General features: G+C 37.7%; 1 protein-coding gene and 1 pseudogene across 1 annotated transcript in view; one reads left to right on the top strand and one right to left on the bottom strand.

Annotated features, from left to right (window-relative positions):
- The window catches only part of BMP5 (bone morphogenetic protein 5), a 125,021-nt gene that overhangs the window by 15,635 nt on the left and 81,867 nt on the right, over positions 1–27,519 (bottom strand). The window contains exon 4 of the mRNA XM_002714515.6: positions 4,837–5,031. Coding sequence (XP_002714561.1) covers positions 4,837–5,031 — 195 coding nt within the window. The remainder of the gene's footprint in view (positions 1–4,836; positions 5,032–27,519) is intronic.
- On the top strand, positions 23,289–23,925 carry LOC108177311 (large ribosomal subunit protein uL30 pseudogene; annotated as a pseudogene).

Here is a 27,519-nt window from a genome sequence, read left to right as displayed (position 1 = left end):
TCCCATACAATTATTGTACTACTTTGACTGTCGCTCCTCCACGAAGAGGGGGAGCGACATATTGGTGCCGTGACTCGGATAGGAAACCCAGGAGGGAAGAAACGGGAAGAAGTGGGAAAATACCAGAGAGAGAGACTAGCAAAGAGCCTAGGGGAAAGCCGGACGGAAAAGGTGCCAGAAGAAGCTATTGAAAGCCTAGGCATAGACTCGGATACAGACTGTGGGAAAGAAGTTAGGATTTAAAGTGAAAGCAAGAAGAAACTTAGACTCAGATACGGACTGCAGGTTGAAAGTGAAAGTGAAACCCAGAAGAAACTTAGACTCGGATACGGACTGTGGGGAGAAGCCAGGAGAAGTGAGAGGGGAATATTGTTGGAAGAAAAGTTAGGAAACATACCGGGTAGAGAAAAATGTTAGGGAAATTGAAGCCGCAGGGGCAGGCCGAGGCGGAGACATAAGCTATCTTGGAATTCTTCAAGTCAGCCCGGGGAGCAAAAGGCGAAAATCTGGAACCAGAGGCGGAGACGTGGGCCGCCAGGTTGGAATTTGCCAGGTTAGCCTGGGAAACTTGAACTGAATACCGGTGGCGGAAACGTGAGCTGTGCTGTGTAACTCATGGAAGCCGCCGCGTGCAGAGAGAGCGCACGGGGCACAAGTAGATAGGGAACCCGGGGCTAGCGCGAAGGCCGTGGTGCGGGCGCGAAGGCCGTGGAGACCGCGGAGCGAGCGAAGCCGAGCCGCGCAGAGCCGGGAACCCGCCGCAGGGCGGGCGCCGGGAAGCCACGCAGATGAGAGAAGCGCGGGCTGAAGTGGCTCAGAGCCAGGAAGCCGCTGAGAAGCAGCCTCGGGGCGGGCGCCGGGAAGCCACGGGGATAAGAGAAACAGAAGTTTAGAAGTAAAATGAGAGAAATAGGAATGCTGGTAGATAGAAGTAAAATGGGAGAGATAGGAATGCCCGGAGATAGAGAAATAGAGAAAAATAAGGCCTCCCCTCAACATGGCAATGAGAGAGCTTGGATTCAGTCTGCCTGATTAGGGAGGTGGTGAGCACCTGCGGGCGGCTAGCAGCTTATGCGCCGCAGGTCACCGAAGACAGGCACGAATTAACATCAATAAGTCTCCCCACAATACCGCAATGAGAAGGCTTGGATTCGGTCTGCCTGATTAGTAAGGCGATAAGCACCAGTAGGCAGCTCGACCAGAGTATGAGCTGCAGGTCACCGAAGATAGGCACGAATCAACACCAATAAGTCTCCCCACAATACGGCAATGAGAAGGCTTGGATTCGGTTTGCCTGATTGGTAGGGCTTGTAAGCACCTGCAGGCAGTTCTAGCAGAGCAGAGCATCTGCTGCAGGGCACCGAATACAGGCACGCATCAGCGCCTAAAAACCTCCTCACAACATGGTGAAGAGAGGACCCGGATTCGGTTTGCCTGATTGGTAGGGCTTGTAAGCACCTGTGGGCAACTCTAGCAAGCAGAGCAGAGTGTGTGCCGCGGGGCACCGAAGACAGGCGCGTGTCAACGCCAAAAATAAAAAGAAAGGGGGATCTGTGGGGAGCAACTCGGACTAGACTAAGTTACTGGAATTAAGACTTATTCTATGCATCTGCTCTCCCACAATATGGCGCTGAGAAGGGAGTAACAACTTCTACGCAGCTGCCTCTCGCCAATTTGATTGACTGAGCTGCAGGAGCTGATCTTGCTCCTGATTGGAGGAGAGCAGCATACTCGGCGTGTGGGTAGCAGAGTTGGGATTGGTGGAAGAGGACTATAAAGGAGGAGAGAGACAACATGCACCAGGAACATCTGAGGGAACACCTGTGCAGCCCCCGAGAGAGCCGGCTGGCAGTGTGCCGCTCCCCCGCAGAAGTGGGGAATGTGGCAGGGAGAACCGCCCTTCCACGGAGGTGGAAGGGATGGTAGCCAACCCGGGAAGAACCAGCAGCAAACCCGGGAAGGGCCGAGCAGACAAAAGAACAGCACAGGGTCCTGTGTCGTTCCTCCACGAAGACGGGGAGCGACATTTGACAAATATTTTGAAGGCTCCCACTTTGTGCTAGCCATTGTTGCAATGCTCTCATAGGAGTGTGGAACAAAAGGAAGTCAGCAATATAAATTGTTGAAGTAGGAAAGAAATGGGGAAAGACAGAGAGAATGACTGAGCTTTGACTTCTCCCGCACTTGTTTGAGACTTTCAGCATTTGATAATATGCTTGGGGGGAAGTGTCATCAGATGAACATTTAATACGACTCTCCTCTCTAACTCTCCCAACCCACTCTATCTTAGCCATGGACTCTTTGCACAGTATTTTTTGTAAAGTCTGGTACTATTACAGCATTTGTTATTGATATTTGGATAATTTTTAAATTTAGCTGGCATTTCAAGTCTCCTAAGTATCAAATTTTCTATTTATAATAACATTCCCTTTCCTTAGACCTCTGTCTTTTAGGCCAAATCCTGTGAGACTTTTCCCAGTCTGCTTGATTACTACCTATTGAAAGGTTAAGTCTCACAGACACAAACCAGCTACTTTCTTTCTTCTTACTATCAAAATATGAATTTGCTCCAAAACCATCTACCACATATTTCACAGAAATGGTTGCCAATGACAAACTTTTCAAAAGAAAATATTGGCCTATATTAAAATAATTTTGTACTCTAAATGGTGTTAGGAAACTGGTGAAAAGTTCTGTGATTTCTCTCCATGTGTTTTATTCATCTATGGTTAAAGACTTACATTTGTTGCTTGTGGTCAGGAAGAGAAGATAAATAGAGTTAATCAATAGGGAAAAGGACTTTGATTTCAGTACTGAAACGCCTCTGCCAGAGTAATTATGAGCTTTCATAAGAAGTATATGACATACTTCTTGCTTTGTAATTTCCTCAAAAATTATTTACTCTTCTATTCAACATTTAGCAAACCTTTCTCTTAATGCAGTCTGCTACATTAAATTAAAAACATTTCAACCGAACTCAGAACCATTCTACATGAAAAGAAAAATATACAAGTTTGACAGGCCAGTATTTACAAGGAAGAAAAGGTCTTAGAAATTTATTTTTCTCCATCTTTCATATTAAGCAATTAGAAGGTTTTGCCAAACTAAATACCTTGTGAAGTCTTTACAAAATAGCGTTGTAATAAGGCACTAATGTCATGTTTCACTTTTAAGTTAAAGAGGTGATTAAATATCTATGTTGGAAAATTATTTTAAAACATCACTTTAATGTAGCAATTAAATCAGTGTAATGTAATTCCATATAGAAATCATCCCTCCTTCTGTTGCTAGATGTAGCAAAAAAACTTCTTTCTGACATGATGCTCCTGTTATACTGCAGAAGGCTCTTATGAATTCCACTTAGTATTTTTGTTGGAAGTCTCAGGTGTAAAACAAACCATGTTTTTTTTTTTCTTTTATTTGTAACCTTGCCTTACCAAAATAATCATATCTACTTGATTAATAAGTAGCTGTTATATGCTTTCAAGTAATATGGAAAAAATGAAGATCTTAAGAATAATGGCAAAGGCTGTTTGAAAATAGATTTCTGGGGGCTGGCATTGTCATGCAGCTAGTTAAGTCACTTCTTTTAATATCTACAACCCATATTGGAGTGCTGGTTCTAGTCCTAGCTGCTCAGCTTCTGATCCAGCTTCTCTCTAATGCACCTGGGAAAACAGCATAGGATGGCCCAAGTATTTGGCCCCCTCCCATTCATGTGGGAGACCAGGGTAGAGTTTGTGATTCCTGGCTTCAACCTGGACCCGACCTAGCTGTTGTGTCCATTTGAGGAGTGAACTAGTCAGTGGGAGATAATTTCTTTCTCTCTCTCTCTCTCTCTCTCTCTCTCTTTCAAATAAATACATAAATAAATAAATCTTTTTGAAAGGAGGAAATTAGAATTCTGATTTGTTGAAATACTACATGTAGTAATCTTGTTTTTTCTGTGCACTAGCTAGTCCATTGAGTCTGGTGGGGTACTATGCATATGAAAGCAGCAACACAGAAGCATTTACAAATACACAAACAAGTTATATTAAACTGGGATTTCTGGGATAACTTTTTTATCTTCCAATTTATTTTTATAAAGAATAGTTTCTTGGAATAAAATAGCCATCCTTTCCTTCTAAGAATAGCTTATTAAAATCTTCTCGTAGCCTGGATTAACAAGATTCTTTTTGGTATAAATAAAATAACATAAATGCCTTCTAATCAATAGTAATTTTTACCTCTTTTTCTATCACTGGAGAGATTAAACTGCAAGGACATTGGCATAAATTGTGCATTTGTGATATTTTGTTGAAGGATTTTCTTTATCTATGTGTATGGAGACAAATCCAAAGCAAATTACCTAGGTAATAACCCTCCATGTAATTAAGGTAAATATAAGTATAATCTTACTTCTCATGCAATCTATCCTGCTCCTATTTTCAAAAAGAATGTGAGTGCATATTTCCCATTTAAGTACTAAAGAAAGGATTTTATGCTAAATTTACCTGCTTGGCCATCCATATTTGAGAGGCCCTGGGGAAGTTAGCGCAGCAAGATGTGTAGTTTAGTTTTGGCTAGACTTTGTTGACCTAGCCATTTCATAATTTTATTACTGCCAGCTTGATTTTAATTTGAGCTGAATCTTTCGACATAAGAAGGTAAGTCATACTTATTTGAAAATGAATTACTGAGTGATTCACTGATGAAACATTCCAGGGATGCTTGAAACATCACTGGAAGATTTAATAGACCAAATGAAGGTATATGAAGAGGGTAAATTTACTGGGGCTACTTGATTTGCAACATATGACCCCATAACTCTCAACTGCTCTCGTTTTATCTTACCTCCAACACTGGACATTCTAGAGGAGTCCTGATGAGAGCTGGATTTATTGCGGTTTTGATTTTTCCGTTTGCTGGCTGCTCTCACAGATCGAAGAAGTACCTCACTCGCCTTGAAAAAGGCCACCATGAACGGTTGTTTTGACTGAGGTCCATGTCTTCCCACAAGACCAGCGGATTTTACGTTGATACTGCGTCCTAGAATATAATGCACAAGCACTTGGTTTATGAAATAAAGATAAAGTTTACCTGACATGGATGCATTCTGAAGGTACTTTGAAAAGGGAGGAAGTTTAACCTTATGAGAATGTTTTCTTCACAGACCAAGATTTTTATAAACACTGAGGCTTTTCTCCTACATTTAGCTCTCTGGGCTGTGCTTGGTTTTTCATTTTGCCTAGTTCTTTCACCACAGAACACCCTCCTGCTGCCTTCACTTACTGATGTAAAGTCAGAAACCCTGTAATGGAAAGGTTTCACTGCCCATCAACTTGGGAATGTCCACATTAAATAACAATTTCAAAACTATTAGCTGTGAGCTCCTCTGGACTAAATGCCCTATAATTTTCCTCTAAGCGATAAAAGCTGAATGCCTGGCAAAGTGTTTCTACTTTCTCCAGTCTAGCTCAGGCTTTTCAGGTGTTAATTAGTGCTGATAGCCTTTCCCCCTTCACCTCTGGCCCGTGTTCAACAACCTTTGCAAAGCTGTGCTCTACCTACAGCTCTTCACAGGTTATTTTGGGGACAGAGGTTTGCTTTAAGCTCAAGTTCAGTCTAGGTACAGAATATTTTCAAGTAAAGACAGAAATTTCAGAATTCCTGCCTCCTCTGAGTTGTAACACCCTTGAATGTGTACTGAAAAGATGTCAGAAGAGGCAACCCAACCGCATATTCTCAGAAAGGAGAACAATTTCCAGATAAGCTTGGAGTCTAAACCAGCCTGTACCTCAGATGCCCTGGATCCCAATGCTGTGATGTGGCTGTGTATCAGAGATAAGTGGTGCCACCAGTCATAGAGAATTACGTCAGAAGTCAAGGTCCCGAGAGACTAGATGTCCACGCTGACAAAGAACCCCGTCATGGGGGTGGCAATAGTAATAGTTACAAGCATGTCAAATATGTCAGCATGCTTGCTGTATAAATGCTAGACAGTTTCTTAAGTGAATTCCACGCATTATTTAAATTAGTTCCACAAACGCCTTAGGAATTAGTTGTTACTCTTTTCTCCCTGTTTATAATTCCCTTTTATTAGGCTCTTCTAATTTAAAATAATCATGGAAAATACATATCTCATATACATATATGTAACACATGTATACTAGTATCAACATACATAATGGAATCTATCTATCTATAATTATATATTACATACCAAAAAAAACAGTGACTGGTATCTGCATACATGAAAATCAGCCAGAGAAGATAAACTATTTAAATCATAAACATGGTTGAAAATTACCCAAATCTCATGCAAAATTTCTATTCTAGATACAAAAGTTATCAATCTTTTAAGAGTAACCTATACTGTGGTTTGAAATATGTACATGATTGACTCTAGCTTGCCCCCCTGAGAGATGTTCATGTTTTCTCAAAATATTTATTCAGTAAAGACTGTGAAGCAACCTCAGCCCATAATAAGACCTGACCTACCTTAGAAGAAGAAAAGGAAAACAAGTCCATGAAATGGCATCATTGCATTTTAGCAAAGAAGCCCTTACTCTCAGCAAAATTTATTTTGGCAGCATAAACACTTTTGTGTTTACTTGTATTGTGCAGAGACCTTCTACCGTCAGAAAACGAGACCGTGTCATGTGAGGTTGTGCAGCTGTTGGGAGGGACACAGAGGTCCTTTAAATGTGGAGGTTTTGGTGAAGAAAATAAAGAAGACTGCACTAATCCAGGCAGTATAGGTGTCTTCCACAATTGTTTTACAACATGCTGGGGAAACTTACCTAATTCCTGCAAGTATGAAAATAGTCGTCTGCCTCACAAACGCCACTATATTCAGTCTTACCAGAAAAAGGACTTGCAAATAACCAAAGCAGTAAACCTTGAACAAATAAGCATATAGATTTCTCTTTTAAATGCAAACTTACAGTGGCTCTTTGCCAGAGCCTATATTTCTTAGAAAAACTCTATCACTGGCATAAATGAAAGAGGCAGTTTGATTTGTGGTCAGAGCAGTTTCCATTCTACTTCCACTGTAACAAATGTATTAATTCAGCTCAGACTTCCTCCTTCTGGCAGCCCTTTTGCTGTAAAAAGAGAAATTAGAAGTTCCAGCCAAATACCATACCTTGAACTGACCCACTTCAATACATAAACACTTTTACAACATGTTTATTCAGGTGTAGCGCTTGAAATTGGTTTAAGATGTTTCCAGTGACAGAGAACTCAGCAAAAGAGAAAAAAAGTGTACTGAAAAAACTTAACTGTTATGGAATAGAATAACTGGCAATCTGTTCTTCAATTTTTTTAAAATTTTTTTTCTGTCTTGGAATACAACATAAAAAGTATTTGTCAAAGCTTTTATTCTGATATTTTAATGGAGTGTTAATTTAACAGGAACTAAATTTTAACCCTTATACATTGATGACTGCAGGAATCATGTTTAATATATGATCTTTCTAATACTAAAATAGGTTGCTGCAAGATGTTCACAAATGGAATATAGTAAAATCAGTTTTCCATTCATTACAACATATACTGACCTTTTTATAGTTAAATAAGCACTTAACACAAAGTTTCAAGTTTCCTTTGATTTGCATGAGGGTTTTTTATTATTATTCCAGAGGCTTCCAATAATTTAATTTTTATCTATACAGAAATAATACTGCTCTCAAGATTTATGTTCTGAAAACTGTAAAGATATGTGTATGTTACAAATACGGGTTTCTTGGTTTTTACAAAGGTGGATATTGTATGTGAAGCAAAGTACCATTCAAGCCAATGTGAACTCCCTTTAAAATAACTTTTAATATTATTAAGTTTCCTCTTGGCTTCCTTTATACTTCAGCAATGCGGTGACTATTAAGATTCCATAAGTTAAAGCTTGTTCAGTTACCCCTGGTTTGGATCTATACCATAGATGCATTAACTATTTTACCTTCTCCTTCAAACATAATATATCTACATTGATTACATTAACTGAAAGTTTTTGCACGGCTGAACAACTGTTTTTGTTAGCAATGCTGACAGAAACCCAAACTGTATTGTATGTACTAAAAAATAGTGTATAGGGCAGGACTTGGTTTGATCTACCAAGTAAGATACTAGTTAAAACACCCATATCTCATGTTAGAGTTCCTGGGTTCTATAAACAGCTGTTGCTCCTGACATAAGCTTCCTGCTGATGAAGACCCTAGGAGGCGATGGTGAAGTGCAAGCAGCTGGTTTCCTACCACCAACCAGCCCTAACCAGCCCTGACCGCACTGTGGGTATTTGTCTCTCTCTCTCTGCATATGTGTGTGCTATCTGTGTGTGTATGTCTCTCTCCCAAATAAAATAATTTTAAAAGAAAAATAGTGAATTATTTATGAAATTTATTTGAATTTTATTATTAATGTACAAGTTTTAGATATTACAAATATGTAATTAAAGAAGCCAACTTGAAAAGCACTTTTATTTATGGAAACTCTCTGTGTGTGTATGTGTATGTTTGTATATGGGGGGAAAGAGGGAGAAAAAGAGAAGATAACTTCAAAACCTTCATGGAAAATGGGATTAAAAGATTACTTTGTTTGGAAAGTTTTGAAATCCATGCATACATGAGTCTTCAAAAAGTTCATGGAAAAATGCATGCCATGCAAAACTATACTGGATTTATAGGCACCAAAATACTTTTAATTCCCTTTTCCATGAACTTTTTGAAATAGTCATATACTTCATGGCTAAAAAGTTATCCTAATGGAAAGGGCTAAGAACCAGGGAGTATAAGAAAGTTGGGATTATTTTGAGTTTGTAGCTAAAAGAATTAGTTCTGTCAAAGCTCCAATGGTTGCATGTCTAGTTCCTAGAAACAAGGAGTATGCAAAGAAAATCTAATAAACTTTTTACCCAAAGTCTCTGTAAAACACTGGGAAGGCATGGTAGCACTACTTTGGAAGTTGGCTAGCCCAAATGGTAGAAAAATATTCTCCCTGCAGCAGAAAAGTGACTTCTGAGCAGTTCCAGTTTAGGTCAGACGGCAGCAACTGAATGATTTCCAAAATTAAATTCTAGGCACGGGCATTTGGCAGAGCAGTTGAGACACAATCTGGTATGCCTGCATCCCATATTGGAGTGCCTGGGTTTGAGTCCTGGCTCTGCCCCTGATTCCAGTTTCCTACTTCGTGTACCCTGGGAGGAAGTAGATGATAACTCAAGTAGCTGGGCTCCTGGTAATCATGCAGGTTACCTGAACTGTGTGCCAGTTCATAACTTGACCTAGTCAGCCTCAGCTATTGAAGTCATTTGGAGAATAAACCAGCTCATGGGAGATCTGTCTTTCTCTCTTCCTAGGTGTCTCTGCCTTTGAAATAAATAAATAAATAAATAAATAAATGAAATCTGTACCAGTGTTAATATAAGCATTCACTTCAGATTGCTAGCTGCTAGAAGATGAGTAGAGCAGCCATCTGATAGCATTGGGAGTTTTAATATGCACCAACAATTGTACCACAGTAAGAAACAATGTTGTTTATGGAGTGAAGTGGCTCAAAGACTAATGGCAAATTTGCTTTGTATAAAGCCCATGTATTTGTACAGTGGCAATGGTTTGCTAACTGGGATGGTTTGCGAAATGGTTTGCTAATGAGTTGAGTGATAATAGGAGGTCAAGAATTTGGTTGCTAGGAGTTATTCAATCTAGACACTTGTGTTCTCTCACACAAAATGGCCTGAGAGAGGAAACAGCAGAGAGGAGGCTGGAAAGTTTCTTTAAAGGATAGACCAACAATCAGTTAGTTCATCAGTGGCAGTTAGACCCAAAAAAAATCTCTTGTGCTTGGTTAGCTCAGGGTTGTGTATCATGGAATACATAAATTGTAAAATTCAAGGGGTAAGGAGAACAATCATAGGAGTCCAGAGTTTTGATTAACATAGCTATTGTCTCTTCGCAGAAGAACATCCATTAAATCTTTCCATGTGAGAGGATTTGTAGACCTATTCATACCTTGACCATCTTGTTTTCACCTTAGAATTGTCCATATACCAAAACAACAGAAATAACTTGAGTGGTAACTGTGTGAGTATATCATTTCTCAGTTTTATTACTACAAAGTGAATAACGATGGCATTGGGTTAATATCTTCTGATGAATAATTATTTTTACACAAGAAAAGTATGTGAGACTGGAGTTATGAATTACTAAACTTTGTCATAATTGAGCCTGGAGATTCAAGACTTCTAGATCTGCCATTCTGACCCTAATGACTTTGTGTAGGAACTGTGGTCAGGGAGTTGTATCAAATTTGCCTAAAGACACAATTGAGATTATTGATGATTTTAGTCATAGAGAAAGTAAACTCAATAACTAAAATCTATTCCAAACTGAACAGTTTTGTGTTTCACATCATTCCTTTTGGAAAATATGACTTCTAAAATGTTTATTTCTTTTAAAATAGGCTTATTAAAGGAAATTATGACATAATACAGCTCTTTAGAGACATGTTGATGTTATAAGGCTAACTGGCTCCAAATATGAACATTTGGCAAACTAAACACAGTTCAAGAAACATTCATTTTAAGATTCATCAGATTCTAAACATTGATATCACTCTCAGATGTTAACATAAATTCTAATTTGCTATCTTTCTCCTATAAACTAGTATTAATTGACTGCTTAACTAAAAAGATCTGTGATGGACTTTGTGCATGGACTGCTTTTCTTTCATTTTGAGAAAGACCCATATAGCATCCTCTATGGATCACTTCATAGACGATAAATCAGTCCATTGCTACCCATTCACACTTGTATTTGATCATTACTTGTTTTTACATTGTGATTAATTTTGGTTCTTGCACTCTTAAATTATCGATTCTATGATGCTAAATTACACTGGAATTTTACCCTTTAGAGAAACAGATCATTTTAAATGTTCAGTGTTATCTACCCAGCACACAGGCTAACTTACTCTATGTTGTAATTTAATGAATGGAGGAAAGATAGATTTTTTTTCCTACTTAAATTATATGTATATAAATATTCACACATAACTCATTATAGACAATTTAAGAATGTGGTAATCTAGCTATAAATTTCAACTTTGTTATACCTTGATTTTTTTCATAGTTTCAGTTTCAAGGTGGAAGAACAGACATTATCAGGTAGAGGCATATAGATTTGAAGAACTACAAAATAATTTAATATTTCTGCCCAATGCTTTTTGTTTTCTAAATAGTTTACACTGAATTTACTCAAATAAAACAATGTTAAGGGGCAAGCAGTTTGGTGCAGCAGGTTAAACCTCCACCTGTGATGTCAGTGATGTGGGTGCCACACCTGTGATGTGATATGGGTGCCAGTACACTTTCTGACTGCCTCACTTGCAATTCAGCTCCCTAATGCACCAGAGAAAGCAGCAGAAGATGATGCAAGTATTTAAGCCCCTGCAACCCAACTGGGAGTCCCAGATGAAGCTTGTGGCTCCTGGCTTCATCCTGGTCCAGCCCAGGCCATTGCAGCCATTTAAGGAATGAACCAGCAGATGGAACATCTCTCTCTCTCTCTCTCTCTCTCTCTCTCTCTCTCTGTGTGTGTGTGTGTGTGTGTGTGTGTATGTTTCCCCCTCTTTTGTAACTCTTTCAAATAAATAAATAAATATTTTTAAAAAGAGTAAATCTGGGATGTTTAAATATTTTAGTGATACTGAAAACTCACAGTTGAGGGTTTTTTTCCAATTTTTTTGAAAATTAGAGTTTAAGATTTTTGAACTATTTTTAATATTAAGTCTAGAGGTCTGTTTAACAAATGAGGTTTGTCATTTAATGCCTTTGCTGAATATTTCTGTACCTGTCTTTATAGTGCCATTTAAAAGAATAATTTAGAAACAACCACTTCACTTCATAATTATGTGTTAAATATTTAAAATATGTCAAAAATAAAAGAGACAGATGTAATAAAATGTGTAAGTAAGCATAGGATTCTAGGGCTCAAAGACAGAAATACGACACGTTGGAGACCTGAAATCCAAGGAGGACAATTGGTAACCGTGTCCTGACACTCTGATAGGAATTGTGAGTTGAGAGTCTTCTTAAAATGTGGTAACGATTCCTGGTACAGAGCAGTAGAAAACATGCATTTTCTTCTGTGATTCAGTTACTGAAAGAGTAGGGAAATTTAAAGAGGCGACATCTCTTTCTGAAAGTTTTACAGAACAGATGTAGTATCTTAGAGTTTGAAAAAGCGGTATCAGTGGAAAAGGAAACGGGAATAAACCTTGGCCTGCTGGCTGAGGGCATGCCATGGGAAAAGCACAAGCACTTGAGAACCAAAGACCAGGACTCCAGGAAGGAGGGTCTGGGGACAGAGAAGCTGAGCTCTGAAAAGAGCAGAGCCAGAGACCTGTGCCCAGTTGCGGCAGCATCTAGATGCTCAGCTATGTTATACCACAGAGGACAGAGCTGAGCTGATGGGAAATGATGTCTCTTTCCTTGGGGGTCTTAATGTCTCACACGTGACAAGCCCAAAAATTCTTTTGACGCAGGCCCTATTTTCAGCTGATGGAAATGTGAGTCCCATGCTACGAGCTGGAGTTTACCTCCACAGAAGCACTTACTTTTTAATAGCCCTTGTCTTTATATAGCACCTTTCCCCCGAGGCCCTGTGAGCTTTACAGACATCATCTGTCACATGCCCTGAAAAGATGGGTTAGCTGTTAGTCCTATAACCCTCATTTATTTTAAGAAAGCCAAAACATTCTTTTCATGAAACCGTGGGAAGAGTGAATTATTTTTAGTCTTTTTTTCCAGTAATTATTTGACTTTTTAAAATTAAAAAAAAAAAGGCGTACACACACAATCTTTGCCTCTAAACACCCAGGGATTTAAATAAAATGATTTAGCAATGCAGTTTCAGCTTAAATTAAAACATCTTTTAAGGCTATGTGTTATAAAATCAACAGGGAAAAGTTTTTAGTCCTCAAACTAATTTTAGTTTGTTTCAGAGCAGTGAAATTAATTTAATGTAATGCTATGCATTTTATCTAAAATGGTAAAACTGGCCTTAAAATACACTTAATACAGTTACATAGGAAATTTATGAGGCTCTAAAACAAGTATTCCCTTCTACCACTTTATACAATATATTATTCAAAAGATTCTGTCTTATGGAAAATTATAGTTCATTAAATACTTGACCTTCATTTTCAATCTGATACACAAATCTATATCATAAGATACATCCAGGATCTTCAGAAAATTCTAGTACCATCAAAGTGGAAGAAAAAATAAATTATCTTGACACCTAATAAAGGGAAAGAGTGAGAAAGGTGAAAAGTATTTTCAAAACTATGCAATGGAAATCTGATATTGAGGTATTTAATGTATTATGCCTTTTTATTTGTATATTTATTTATTGCTTTAAAAATGTGGAAGTAAAGTATTTGGGATTTAATTATTTTCCTCACAGATGATGGCTGGATCACAAAGCATTCTTCACAGCAAAAGCAAGCAGAGATTTTCTTCACCAGTCACTCATTTCTATGACTATGGCAAGAATGCCATCTGGCCTGCCTCCCTTAAAGGACCAGCCCCACGGCAATATTCATACCATGATTCCAAGGTGGCCACCTGAAGAAAAGCATCCCTATGAGCCATTTCCATGCACAAAACTCTTGGTTTACCTTTTGCTCAGCCTGGGTTGGCATTATCATGAGAGCTTATAGCACAAATAAAACTTTCTTATTTCTACAAATAGTGAAACTTCTGTGAAACAAAAATTTCTAAGAGCTGGTGCTGTGGTGCAGCGGGTTAAAAGGCCCAAACTTCAGCACAGACATCCCATATGGGCGCTGGTTGGAGTCCTGGTTGCTCCACTTCCAATCTAGCTCCCTGCTAATGGACCCAGGAAAGCAGTGGATGATGGCCCAAGTGCTTGGGCCCCTGCACCCATGTGGGAGACCTGGAAGAAGTTCCTGGCCCCTGGCTTCAGATTGGGTCAGCTTTGGGCGTTGTGGCCACTTGAGGAATGAGCCAGTGGATGGAAGACCTCTCACTTTCTGTCTCTACCTCTCTGTGTAATTCTATCGTTCAAGTAAATAAAATAAATCTTTTTAAAAATCTCTACATATAGATATAATGGGTACACTTTGAGTGTGTTTTTAAAATGGCCAGGGAAATTGAGAATTCAGAATTTTAACCAATTCAATACTTTATTAGCAACAGCTGCCATCTATGGAGCCAGTTCTCAATCTCACTTACCAGTGTGTGTGTGTGTGTGTGTGTGTGTGTGTATACACACATATATATACTCCCCACCACAAGGTAACAGGTACAATTTTAAAATTATTAAAATGGGGCCAGCACTATGGTATAACAGGTTAAGCAGCCATCTACAGCATCGTCATCCCATATGGGTTCATATCCCAGCTGTTCCACTTCTGTTTCAGCACCTTGTTAATGTGCTTAGGAAAGCAGCAGAACATGACCCAAGTGCTTGGGCCCCTGCTCCCATGTGGGAGACCTGGACAAAGCTCCTGTCTTCTGGCTTCAGTCTGGCCCAACTTGTCATCACAGCCATGTGAGGAGTGAACCAGTGGATGGAAGATCTCTCTCTCTCTCCCTCTCTGTTTCTCTCTCTCTCTCTCCCTCTCTCCATATAACTCCGCTTTTCAAATAAAATAAATCTTTAAAAAAAAAAGGTTTAAAATAAGCCTGGAGAAGAGTCAAATTTTCAACTCAATGTGGTCAAACCTAGGAACACAGTGTTCTTTGTTATAAACTAGTCAGGACCGCTGTTTCGATGTTGGCTCTCTGTGTAAAAGCTTTCCACCTTGTTAAGAGCCAAGGACATTCATCCATCTCATGAACTGTCCATGATACATATACATATGGTGAAAAAGTGCTATAGCTGCTGGTTTCATTCAGCTCAGGATTAAGAAAATGAGAAACCAACACTCCTTACCAGCCTTGAGATGCCAAGTAATTTCCTCAGTTTTTATTCCACTCAGATAGAAACCTGTCATACGGAGAAATTATTATGTATTTGTTTTTGTTTTTTACAGAACTGGGATATGCTATTTTTCTGTCACAGTAGTTTTTCTTTAATTCCAAACTTTGATCTGCACTTGTAATATACACTATTGGCTTTAGTTGTTAGATACTTTCAGTTTGTTTGTTTCTGCTTCAATTTTTCCCTCTCCCTTGTGAATTTACACAAGTTGTACACCAAAGTTTAAGTTAGTAAAGCACCAGAGTTAGTGCTCATGTCTTACACTGACTGATGGTTCACTCTTCTTCCCACCAGTGCTCTCTGTACAGGATACAAACTACTATTGTTATTGCAATATATCTCTGGGGAATATGTATGTATTAGCTGTAGGTTAAACAATTGGAAGGAATGGGAAAGACAGAGTTAACTCCAGAAAATGATGATAATAGCAAGTATTTCATATTTTTCATGACTTAAATTGATGTTAGCATGAAAAATATTTACCCCTCATATCATTAGTTTAGCTATAGTTACGAGTCAAGAACATGAGGAATAAGAACAGCAAAAACTGGAATATGTTCTTGATATTGGCATTTGTTTGGCAAGATTGGTGCTTCATGGTTACTGTTCTGAATCAGGGAAAATCAAAAGCAGAAATACAGATGTAGTCAAACACTTTCATATCCCTTTTCATTAAAAGAAATCTTAGCTGGCGCCACGGTTCACTAGGCTAATCCTCAGCCTTGCGGCACCGGCACACCGGGTTCTGGAGGTTCTAGTCCCGGTCGGGGTGCCGGATTCTGTCCCGGTTGCCCCTCTTCCAGGCCAGCTCTCTGCTGTGGCCAAGGAGTGCAGTGGAGGATGGCCCGAGTACTTGGGCCCTGCACCCCATGGGAGACCAGGATAAGTACCTGGCTCCTGCCATCGGATCAGCGCAATGCGCTGGACGCAGTGCGCTGGCCGTGGCGGCCATTGGAGGGTGAACGAACGGCAAAGGAAGACCTTTCTCTCTGTCTCTCTCACTGTCCACTCTGCCTGTCAAAAAAAAAATCTTAAAAAAAAGGTAAAATACATTTTTCACCAGAAAATTGTGCCATGATGAACTTCTACTTGTCACTGCTTACTTTAAAACATTTAAAACCTCTTTTCATGTATGTTTTCAAGTTGTGATGCTAAAATTTGGATAAACGAAGTATGTTCATTCAGCTCTCATTCAAATATAAACATCCTATAAATTAAAACAGAAACTACTGTAAAATCTAGTTTCTATTTTATATATAATGTAAATGATAAAGTAGCAAATTTGTGTCTTTCAATTTACTATTGAATATATTCTATAATCAACATCTATTTTAAAAGAAAATTATTTTCTCTGTATGATTTATAATATGAATAAACAAGGCCAAAAATGTAGTATATTTCAGAGTAGTGACTGGAGAATGTAACACACATACCAAAAATACATGTAGATATTTTCTAAAAATCATAATCATGATTTATTTTCAACAGAATGAAGGAATCTGTAAATTACACTCAAATTGTTTTGTTCAAAATATGAGGTTTTCAGAAAGCAACTCTGCTTATATGCATAAAAAAGAAAACCAAGCACAGTGACAAAAACTTTTCGTTCATAAAGATACCTTCTAGGAACAGGCCATCAAGGAGAGAGGCGCTTTCTCCGAAGCAAGGAAGGAACCTCCACTGTGATAAGGCCTTGACTAAACAAGTTCAGAGTTGGTGAACTCAAGGGGCTTCCATAGCCTAGACAGCTCATGGCAAGAGCCTCGGGTGATTGCTGACGTCATAAATAAGAGTGCCTATTGTTATATCAACAACGGGAGTCACTGGGTACATGGTCCCCACATAGGATCTCTGTCCTTAATGTGTTTTACTATGAAACTTAAAGACAACACTACTAGTCGAACAATACCCTATACGTTGTGCGGTTGTGTGAGGGCAGCCTGTTGAAATCCCTGCTTAGTATATACTAAGTTGATCTTCAATATATGACGGTAATTGAAAATGAAACTCGATGAAGGGTGGGATGGGAGAGGGAGTGGGAGAGGGGAGGGCCGCGGGAGGGAGGGAGGTTGGGGGGTGGGGAGCCACAAGAATACAAAAGTTGCACTTTATAAATTCACATTTATTAAATAAAAAAAAAAAGAAATGCAATGATTTGAAAAGCACTGTCTCGACTGTTGAGGAGCAGGTTTTTTTTCCTTCATAATTGTTCGTGAACTTTTTACTTAATATAGAGTTAACCACATGTGCATAAAGTTACTTGAAAATAAATATTAATAAAAATAAGAATGGGAATAGGAGAGGGAGGAGGAAGAAGGGTTTGAGGGAGGGTGGGGTGGAAGAATCACACTATTCCTAAAGTTGTATTTATGAAATAAATGAAGCTATATACCTTAGTAAAAGTTGTTTGGAAAAAAAGAGAAAAAAAGATACCTTCTAAATCTTTTGGAAGAAATCTTACCCCCATGTGTTGCTTCCTAAAGCATAATCCAGGCAGCCCAAGACCTCTCTAGGGATGACATAGCAACAACAGTATCAGCTTTGGTACTAGGTAGGAGATGGGATGGTGGAATGAAAAGTGAGATTTCTTGTTGACTCTTTGTAAAAAAGCTTAATATGCCTTGGGTGAACAATAAACTTGAGAAATAGTTGACACTTAAAGGAAAAGGAGGGGGTGCCACCAAAGGCACGGTCTATGAAAGAATTGATAAGCTTCAGTTCATAACAATTAAAAATTTCTGCTCTGTCAAGAGAATAAAAAGACAAGCTACAGAATGGAAAAATAGATTTGCAGTAGGTATCTGATAAATGACTATTATCTGAATTATTTAAAGAATTCCTCAAGCTCAAGAATAAAAAAAAAAAACAAAAAACTAAATTAAAAATGGGCCTAAATCCTTAACACACACCTCATCAAAGAAGATATACAAAACGCAAATAAGTCTATGGTAAGATGTTCCACATAACACGTCGTCAGGGAAATGTGAATTACATCAATAATCAGATGCTACACTGATAGTACCAAATGCTGATGAGGGTGTGGAGCAACAAGAACTCTCATTCATTGCTAGTGGAAATGCAAAACTGTACAGCCACCTTACGTGATACTTCAGTGGTTTCTTACAAACTGAGCATACTCTATGATCTAGCAATCATGCTCCAATTTAATTACACAAAGAAGTTAAAATTTATATCTACACAAAATCCTACAAATCAGTGTTTGTAGAAGCTTGACTTATAATTACCATAACATGGAGGCAAAAATGATGGCCTACAGTAAGTGTAGAGGATAAACAAACCACGATACATCTGTCCAATGGAAAAATATTCAACACTAAAAACTCATGAACAAACAAGCCATAAAAGATACAGAGGAAACGTAAATGCACATTATTAAGTGAAAGAAGTCAGTCAGATAGGTTATATTGATATGATGCCAACTATATTATATTCTGGAAAAGGGAAAACTATGGATACAGTAAAAAGAGGAGTGATTTCCAGAGATTTAGGGAGGAAGGGATGAATAAGTAGAGTACAGATTTTAAGGTAGAGAATATAATCTATAAGATTATAATGGTGAATACATGTTATTATACATTTGTCCAAACACATACAATGTGCAATACGAAGAGTGAACCCTAATGTAAACTATGAAATTTGGGTATAATGATGTGGCATGGTAGTGTCATCAATTATCACAAATGTACCACTGTATTAGAGGACTATGAAGGGCAGGGCCTTAGGATATCTCTGTACCTTCCTTTCCATTTTACTGTGGACCTAAATCTTTTCCATGAGAAGCTAGTCATTTAAAATAAGTAAGAGATGGAGTAGATATAAGGATTTCATGGTGGGTATTATGGATTAGAGGATAGTAAAATACAGAAAATAAATAGAGAGGGGTCCATCACAGTACATTAGTTAGCAACAAAGGGCATAAAAGAAGGGTAGGTTCATTATCAAATTCAAAATTAAAAAATTAAATTTAGCTAAATTTAATTACATATTGAAATGAACCATGGAATGGGCCAGCACTGTGGCGCAGTGGGTTGAAGCCCTAGCCTGCAGCCCCAACATCCCTTATGGGCGCCTGTTCCTGTCCCGGCTGCTCCTCTTCTGACTCAGCTCTCTGCTATGGCCTAGGACAGCAGTAGAAGATGGCCCACCTGCACCCACATGGGAGACCTGGAAGAAGCTCCTGGCTCCTGGCTTTGGATCAGTTCAGCTCTGGCTGTTGTGGTCATTTGAGGAGTGAACCAGCGGAATGGAGGCCCTCTCTCTCTCTCTCTCTGGCTCTACCTCTCTCTGCTCTTTCAGGTAAATAAAGTAATTATTAAAAAAAAAAAAAAGAAAGAAAGAAGAAAAGTACTGTATCTCTTTTTGAGTTTATGAATTTATCAAATTAATTATAAATGTATAAGTGGCTAAAAGAAATAGTGAAGTAGTTTAAAATAAAGTAGAGAAGTAAAAAACATGGTAGAAATGCTGTTACTTTTGTGGGCCAGATCAAAATGAAACTTCATGCAGAAAATGTAAAAATGCAAAGGTAAGTATCAACAGGTACAACATAAAATTCAATTTTCCCCTAATAATCATTTCAGCATTATTTTATTCAAAAATTCCACAAATACACATATTTTTTCATTTTAGAAACTGTGTAAGATTAATGTAATTGCAAGAGTCAATATATAAGAATCTGGCTTTGAAAACAAGTAAGCTTTAAATTCATGAGCAAGCTTCTCAGGCTTTCTGAGACTAAATTTTTATGTGTACAAAAAGGGGTAATGGTAGTGAAAAGAGGGTGGGCAATCCATTTAAAGAGCTTAGCAATATGCCTACCATTTTGTAAACTCTCAGCACATGCTAGTACTCATTCATGTTATTAATAAGATGCCAAACGATCATCACAGCAAATGTGTGGCTTTACTATTTACAAAAAATGAATTAGGGAATGAGACCAAGATTAACCACATAGGATTCCAAAACGTGAAATAGTAGCTTGGAAGAACAACTGATATTGGAAAAAATTATTGCCCGCATTATAATATAAGCAGATATTTGTGTAGACATAAAATATGATTTCATATAGCGAATGAGAAAATATATGAAATGCAGTTTATGAAAATCATATATGGTTAATAAGATGTTAATAGTCTCTGGTTCAACAAAGGAGAAATTTAACAACATTCCAGCATTCATATTTATTTATTCTAGCCATGAAAAACTTATTGATTACTTTGTTCACTTTTATGCAGTAGGTAAATGGCAAAAAAAAAAAAAAAAAAACTAAAGCATAAAGACTTAGGTGCTATGATCTGCTTTAAGTCATTACATGAGTCAGAAAACCCATAGGTCACAGCTTACATGGGTTGAAAAATTATTGAACACTGATTTCAAACCCCCAGGGAAATTTATGTCATACTTATTTTCAGTAGAAATCTACTCATTTTTACCATAAATACACAGAAATGCTTTTCATTGGATACTTTTCTTAACATTGATATTAAGATCATCAACATATTTGTTTCCTCTAGCCACATTTTAAATACGTCTCTAAGGCTTGATTCATACAAAATGATTTTCAGAAATGAATACATTTAAAATATTAATTAACATCTTAATATTTATGAAATTTTATAAACAAACAGAAGAAACAGAAGCTACTCTGAAGACTTCTGGAAATATTTATATTTGTATATGTCTTATTATTATAGTAAAAATGTTATTGTGACCCTTACAGCATTACTTAAGGATTTGTGTATGCCTGGCTATCTCACTTACCCTTCCCTTCCCCACCACTAACACAGAGAAAGCTGTGTTTCTTCTCCTTTCTATCAATTTCTCCATCTCAGGCTTTGCACAGTATGTTGAGTTTTTATTTGGATGTAAGTATTCAAGATCAGGTTCTTTTTAAGATGATGCATTTTCATTCACTGTACCCTCTCTGCATTTAGTCTTTCCTCACGTGTAATGTTTAAAACTTAATTATATCCTTACTGGTTATAATTGGTTTATCTTTGTATGATGTCACACATTGTAACTGATCCAAGCTAATACATGAGAAATTATCTCCTGCATTATAATAATCCATAGACAAAAGGTCAACGAAATGATGAATTAGTCCAATCACCTATAGCTCATTCTCTCACAGAACAAATAATTCCACATCCAATTTTCAGGCACTTTCTTTTTCTTATATGAGGTCCTAAATCAGCCCTATTTCACAGTGATTTAACTAACTTCTGATCTATAAATAAAATGTCCAATTTTCTTTATTAATTTTTTATTTCTTGAAAGATTTAAAGATAACTATTCTTCAACTGTTCTTATACCTAAATATTCATGCTAAAGCCAAGCTCTAATTATATTTAATCATAACTAATTACATAAAGAACTACTTGTTGATGACAATATTTATCTAGAGTAGTATGTTCTTTTTTGCCTTCAGAACTTCTAATAAGATATGTGACTCTCGTATTTCTTGGATATAGCTCTATGCTTCCCTCTTTTATTTACTTGAAACCAATTGCCGTCACTATAAATTCAACAAAAAGGGATCCATATGGTTTTATGAGCAAAAATGACTTAATTGCTTTGTAAGATAAAGTTCAGATAAGGGAAAAGACTATTATCAAATTTTAAAATGTTTAAAAGATCATCTGATAAGTACATATAATTCAACTTTTTGAACTTAGATAAATAATGAGAAACCGAAGTCAAAACAGCAGGAGTGAAAGGAAAATATCACCCTTGATCTTTGAATTTCTTCTGTTTCTTATTAGCACTGCCGGCTGATATTCAGATTAACCAGTCATATAGATCATCTGACCTTTGACACAGATAAATAGCTATCTGACAACATGGAGGCTTAATTAGAAGACTTTTCCCTGAGGTAAAAATGACTGTCTAAGGGATCCTAAAGATAATCCAACATCTTTCCTTTGCCAAAAACTTCCATTTACTAACAGAAGATTCTAGGACCCATTAAGTTTAAATAGATACTACATTGAGAATTTATCTCTCATGCAGAGACTTAAATTTAATAAAGATAAAAGAATATAAAAGTTAGTAATTTACATGCTTTTTTTTTCTTTCTTTTTCTTATTATTTGACAGATAGAGTTATAGACAGTGAGAGAGAGACAGAAAGGTCTTCCTTCCATTGGTTCACTCCCCAAATGGCCGCTACAGCCAGCATTGCGCCAATCCGAAGCCAAGAGTCAGGTGCTTCCTCCTGGTCTCCCATGCAGGTGCAGGGGCCCAAACACTTGGGCCATCCTCCACTGCCTTCCTGGGCACAGCAGAGAGCTGGACTGGAAGAAAAGCAACTGGGACTAAAACCCGGTGCCCATATAGGATGCCTGCGTCGCAGGAGGAGGATTAACCAAGTGAGCCACGGCACCGGCCCACATGCTTGTTTAATATATATTCACATGAGCACCTTAGATACTAGAATATACATTTCATTTTTTGCACTTTCTTTTCTTTGCTATTGGAGGGAAGGAGTTGTAGGTGTGGGGAGGGGGATGAAGGGAGGTTGGGCTCCTTTCCACTGATTCATGCCTCAGATGGCTTTAACTGGTAGTGCTGTGATAGGCCAAAGCTGGGAGCTGGGATTTCAATCCAGGTTTCCCATGTGGGTGGCAGGAACCAAACAACTTCAACCATCACCTACTGTCTCCAAGAGTCTTCAATAGCAGGATCCTAGCTGGAATCAAGAGTCAAAGTTGGAACTGAAGTCCAATACAGTGGCATGGGACATGGGCATCTTAATCATCGAGTGAAATCCCTGCTGCTAGAATATATGTCTAATGATGAATCTACCATTACTTAGAAGAGAGCGTGGAATTTTGAAAAGATTATGATTTTAACAGAGCATATTTTAGAGATATGATATTACAATTCTGAAAAAATGTTTTATCAGTATGTTAAATTACTCAACACATAGTAAGGAAAAGTAGAAACAAAAAACAACTCAAGGCTATGGAAAAAGACCAGTCCCACCCCTATTAACACAGCTCTAGTTGTCAGTTTCCAAGGGTGAACAAAAAATTATCAGACTGAAGAATAGAAAAAATAAAGACAAAACTCTAGGTAACAAAATTTCAATATTTACTTTCAAAGTAATTGTCTTGAAAACTAAGGAATTTTTTGAAGTTTGTATGATAATCATTTAAAATAAACAGGAATCTCTTTTCTGGCTGGAACCATGGAGGGTTCCTGCTGGGTCAGAAACCCTTAAAAAAAAAGTGGCAAAATTTCACAGAGCTGAAGACCAAGGGCCTGAGAAAGAAGTTTGCCCAAGATGCTTTGAAAAGCAAGGATAAAGCTTATCTACCAAAAGCTAAGAACTTTCACAAGGAATACAGGCAGACATACAGAACTAAAATTCTGATGGCAAGGATGACAAGGAAATCTGGCAACCTCTATCTACCTGAAAAGCCCAAAATGGCATTTGTCATCAGGATCAGAGATATCAATGATGTGAGCCTCAAGATCCAAAAAGTGTTGCAACTTCTTCACCTTCCCCAGATCTTCAATGGCATCTGTGTTAAGCTCAACAAGACTTCAATGAGCATGCTGAGGATTGTGAAACCATATATTGCATGAGGGCACCCAAATCTGAAGACAGTAAATGAACTAATTTACAAGAAGCATGACTAAGGCAATATGAAATATGAAAATCAGTAAGAAGCAAATTCATTGACAGATAACACTCTGCCCATTCTCTTGGTAAATAGAATATCATCAGCATGGAGGATCTGATTCCCAAGATCTATACTGTTGGAAAACACTTCAAGAAAGCAAGTAACTTCCTGTGGCACTTCAAGTTATCTTCTCCCCAAGACGAGATGAATAAAAAGACCACCCATTTTGTAGAGGGTGACGATGCTGGCAGCAAGGAAGAGCAGATCAACAGACTTACTAGAAAGATGAACTAAGGTGTCTGCTATGGGATTTTTGTTACCTGGTCAGATAATAAACAACAACTACACTCAAATTGAAAAATAAAATAAACAGGGATTAAATTTTCATTAAAATAGAATACAAAAGCTCATTTAACTAACAAGTAGAAAAACCTCCCAACTCCACCTTTTTGCAATACCTCAAACTTCAAAAAGTTCATGAACAACTATAATTAAAATACTACGCAGATTTTATATGAACATCTTGAATCCCCCTCACATACCTGCTAACTAGCATGGGTTATAATCTAAGAAGGATGTCACCTCTGCAATGGTTTATTTCAATCCATTTGTAAAATCTCTTCATTTTCCGATTTTTTTATGGGAAATATCAATTAGGAAATGATATTATGTGGTTTGCTATAATATTATCAGGAACTAGTACCCACTCTTTAGCAAAGACTACCAATATTTACTTTACTTTGTTTTTGGTGATCATTAAAATTCTATTTATAATTTTATCTCTGTAAGAAACTATTTTGATGTTTAAAGCTTATTGATAGGATTACTAAGTCAAATACTAACTGAGACATCTTTGGGTTGGAAATTTTTTCTGGTGGTAATATACGCCAATCTTTATTAAATTATCCTTGCATATACAAACCCATCAGTGGCAGGAATTTGGTTTCCCTTTTGTTCCTTGATGTTATTAGTTATTCCAAAACTAACTTATTTTTCTAAGAATAAAAATTGAGCCTTGAGAAAATTATCATATTAAGTACTGATAATTCACTACTCTGTGTTGTTCATGAGAATATAGTAAATGTAAGCATCAGTTGGTCATGACTCATATCTGTGTAGTTATTTCAAAAGACTTAATCTCCAAGAATGGAATGTATTTAATAGTTTCTTGTACAGTAGGATGACTACAAAAATGTACTGAAGGGGCCGGCACCATGGCACAGTAGGTCAATCCTCCGCCTGAGGCACCAGCATCCCATATGGGTTCTAGTCCCGGCTGCCCTCTTCCAATCCAGCTTTCTGCTATGACCTGGGAAAGCAGTAGATGATGGCTCAAGTCCTTGGGCCCCTGCACCCACATGGGAGGCCTGGAAGGAGCTCCTGGCTCCTGGCTTTGGGTTGCCACAGCTCCTGCCATTGCAGTCATCTGGGGAATGAAACAATGGAAGGAAGACTTCTTTCTCTGTCTCTTCCTCTCAATATCTGTAACTCTATCTCCCAAATAAATAAATAAAATCTTAAAAAATGTACTGTATATTTTCCTTAAAAATATTAGAAGATAGAATTTTAAATGTTTTCATCATAAAGAAATTGAATGTTTAAGGAGTAGCTACATTGACCCTAAATGAACATTATACATTGTATATGTGTATCAAAATATCACCTGGTACACCATAAATATGTATAATTTTTCTATGTCTGTTAAAAAATTAGTTAAAAACTATTTTTAAACTTTCTTACCAAAAATCTTTTATCAACCAAAATTTTTTAAACATGAAATTAATGACATAACCACCTATACAATGAGTTGCCAACTCAAAGTTTCAGAACATACATCAGTTTACCTCTCTCCTGTGAACTAGCACTTGTGAGTATTCCTAAATCCCCTTTAAATTATCTTTAAACCTCCGCAGTAAAAGATCTCATCCTATGAAGGAGGCATTTTTCCTGAGTTAAGATGCTTGGGACCAATATTGAAATTGCCTAGCTTTATTTAATTCCTGACCCTGGCCGCTGACTCCAGTGTCAGCCAATGCAGATCCTTTGAAGTACCAGCAGTGACTCAAAAAATTGGGTTTCATTATACACAGGGCTAATTTATTAAAGATTGGCATATATTACCATTAGAAAATATCTCCATTGGGAGACCTAGATTGAGTGCCCAAGGCCTCGCTTCTGCCTGGTCACACACTGGCTGTGCCAAACATTTGCAGAGTTAATCAGCAGATAAGAGCTCTCTCTCTCTCTCTCTCTCTCTCTGTGTGTGTGTGTGTATGTGTGTGTGCATGTGCGTGTGTGTCTGCTTCTCAAATAATTTTTAAAAATAAAATATAAATAAAGCATTCTATATTAAGGGAGTAACACCCAGTGGTAATATAAGTGAACAACCTCAGTGTGATCTCTAGTTCAGTTCTGCAGATAGACATTTATCCCTGCCCTGCCATGTGCCAGGTACTATCATTTAAAACCCCTCATACCCCTTACAAGCTAATTAACATTTCATTGATGCTATGGTTAAATGTTAAGTGTTCGATCAAAGCCAAGATTTTAACACAGGTTTTCTTAATGATTTCTTCTTAGAATTTATATTTGTAGAATGGAGCTATTCATTCTATTTATCCTCCTCATTTAAATTAAATATTAAAACTTTAAATCTAAGTTTTCTATTAAGCATCACCTATAAATTATTTCACATTTAAAAATAAGATATAATGAAACTTAAGTCTATATTTTAATACCTTTGAAATTTTGCCTTGGTTTAGGTACAAAATTTAGTGAAACTTCAAAATCTCTGATCTTAAACCTGAAGTTTTTACCTTTATATGGTTGGAAATTACACTATGATTTGTTCAAAAGAAAATTGCTTTTAAAGTCTTATTTAAAAAAAAAAAAAAAACTTATAATGTTTCCTGGACACTAAACAACACTCTGACAAAACAACATTTTGATGACTTGAATGCAAATGAATCAGAAACATACGGATTGAATTTTCCTTGACATATAAATGGTTTGAATAAAAAGGGGAAAAGTCATTGGCAAAATTCATTCCAAGTATTGCCAACCCTGAAATGTCTGAAAGCATAGGACATTTTAAAAGGCATTTTAATGAACCCAAAATACTTATCTTGTTTTTCTATCTCTAAATTATTATATAAACCCACATTTGAAAATCTGAATTAATTTATTAGGAAGTTTTATACTAAATAAAGCACCAAAAATAGAAAATTATAGTTTTGCAGGGAATAACAAAGTCTTTTTATTTATTTTTCTTAAAGATTTATTTTATTTGTTTGAAACACAAAATTACAGACAGAGAGAGGGAGAGACAGAGACAGAGATCTTTTATTCACCGGTTCACTACTCAAATAGCTACAACCACCAGGGCTGGACCAGGCAAGGCCAGGAGTGAGGTGCTTCTTCTGGGTCTCCCATGTGGCTACAGGGACAAAAGGACTCAGGATGTCCTCCACTACTTTTTCCCAAGTGCATTATCAGGAAGATAAATCAGAAGTGGAGTAGTTGTGATACAAACTGGCATCCATATGGGATGCCAGCATCGCAAGCAGCTCTACCTACTACACCACAACACTGGCCCCAAGCAAGTCTTAAAAAAGCTAGATTAGGGGCCAGCGGCGCGGCTCACTAGGCTAATCCTCTGCCTTGCGGCGCCAGCACACCCGGTTCTAGTCCGTCCCGGTCGGGGCGCCGGATTCTGTCCCGGTTGCCCCTCTTCCAGGACAGCTCTCTGCTGTGGCCAGGGAGTGCAGTGGAGGATGGCCCAAGTGCTTGGGCCCTGCACCCCATGGGAGACCAGGATATGTACCTGGCTCCTGCCATCGGATCAGCGCGGTGCGCTGGCCGCAGCACGCTGGCCGCGGCAGCCATTGG

The sequence above is a fragment of the Oryctolagus cuniculus genome, chromosome 5, assembly GCF_051225735.1.
Source record: "Oryctolagus cuniculus isolate XC-2025 breed Fujian yellow rabbit chromosome 5, ASM5122573v1, whole genome shotgun sequence".
NCBI lineage: Eukaryota > Metazoa > Chordata > Mammalia > Lagomorpha > Leporidae > Oryctolagus > Oryctolagus cuniculus.
Note: the sequence above shows the minus strand (reverse complement) of the source record. Positions and strands in the feature narration are given on the sequence as shown.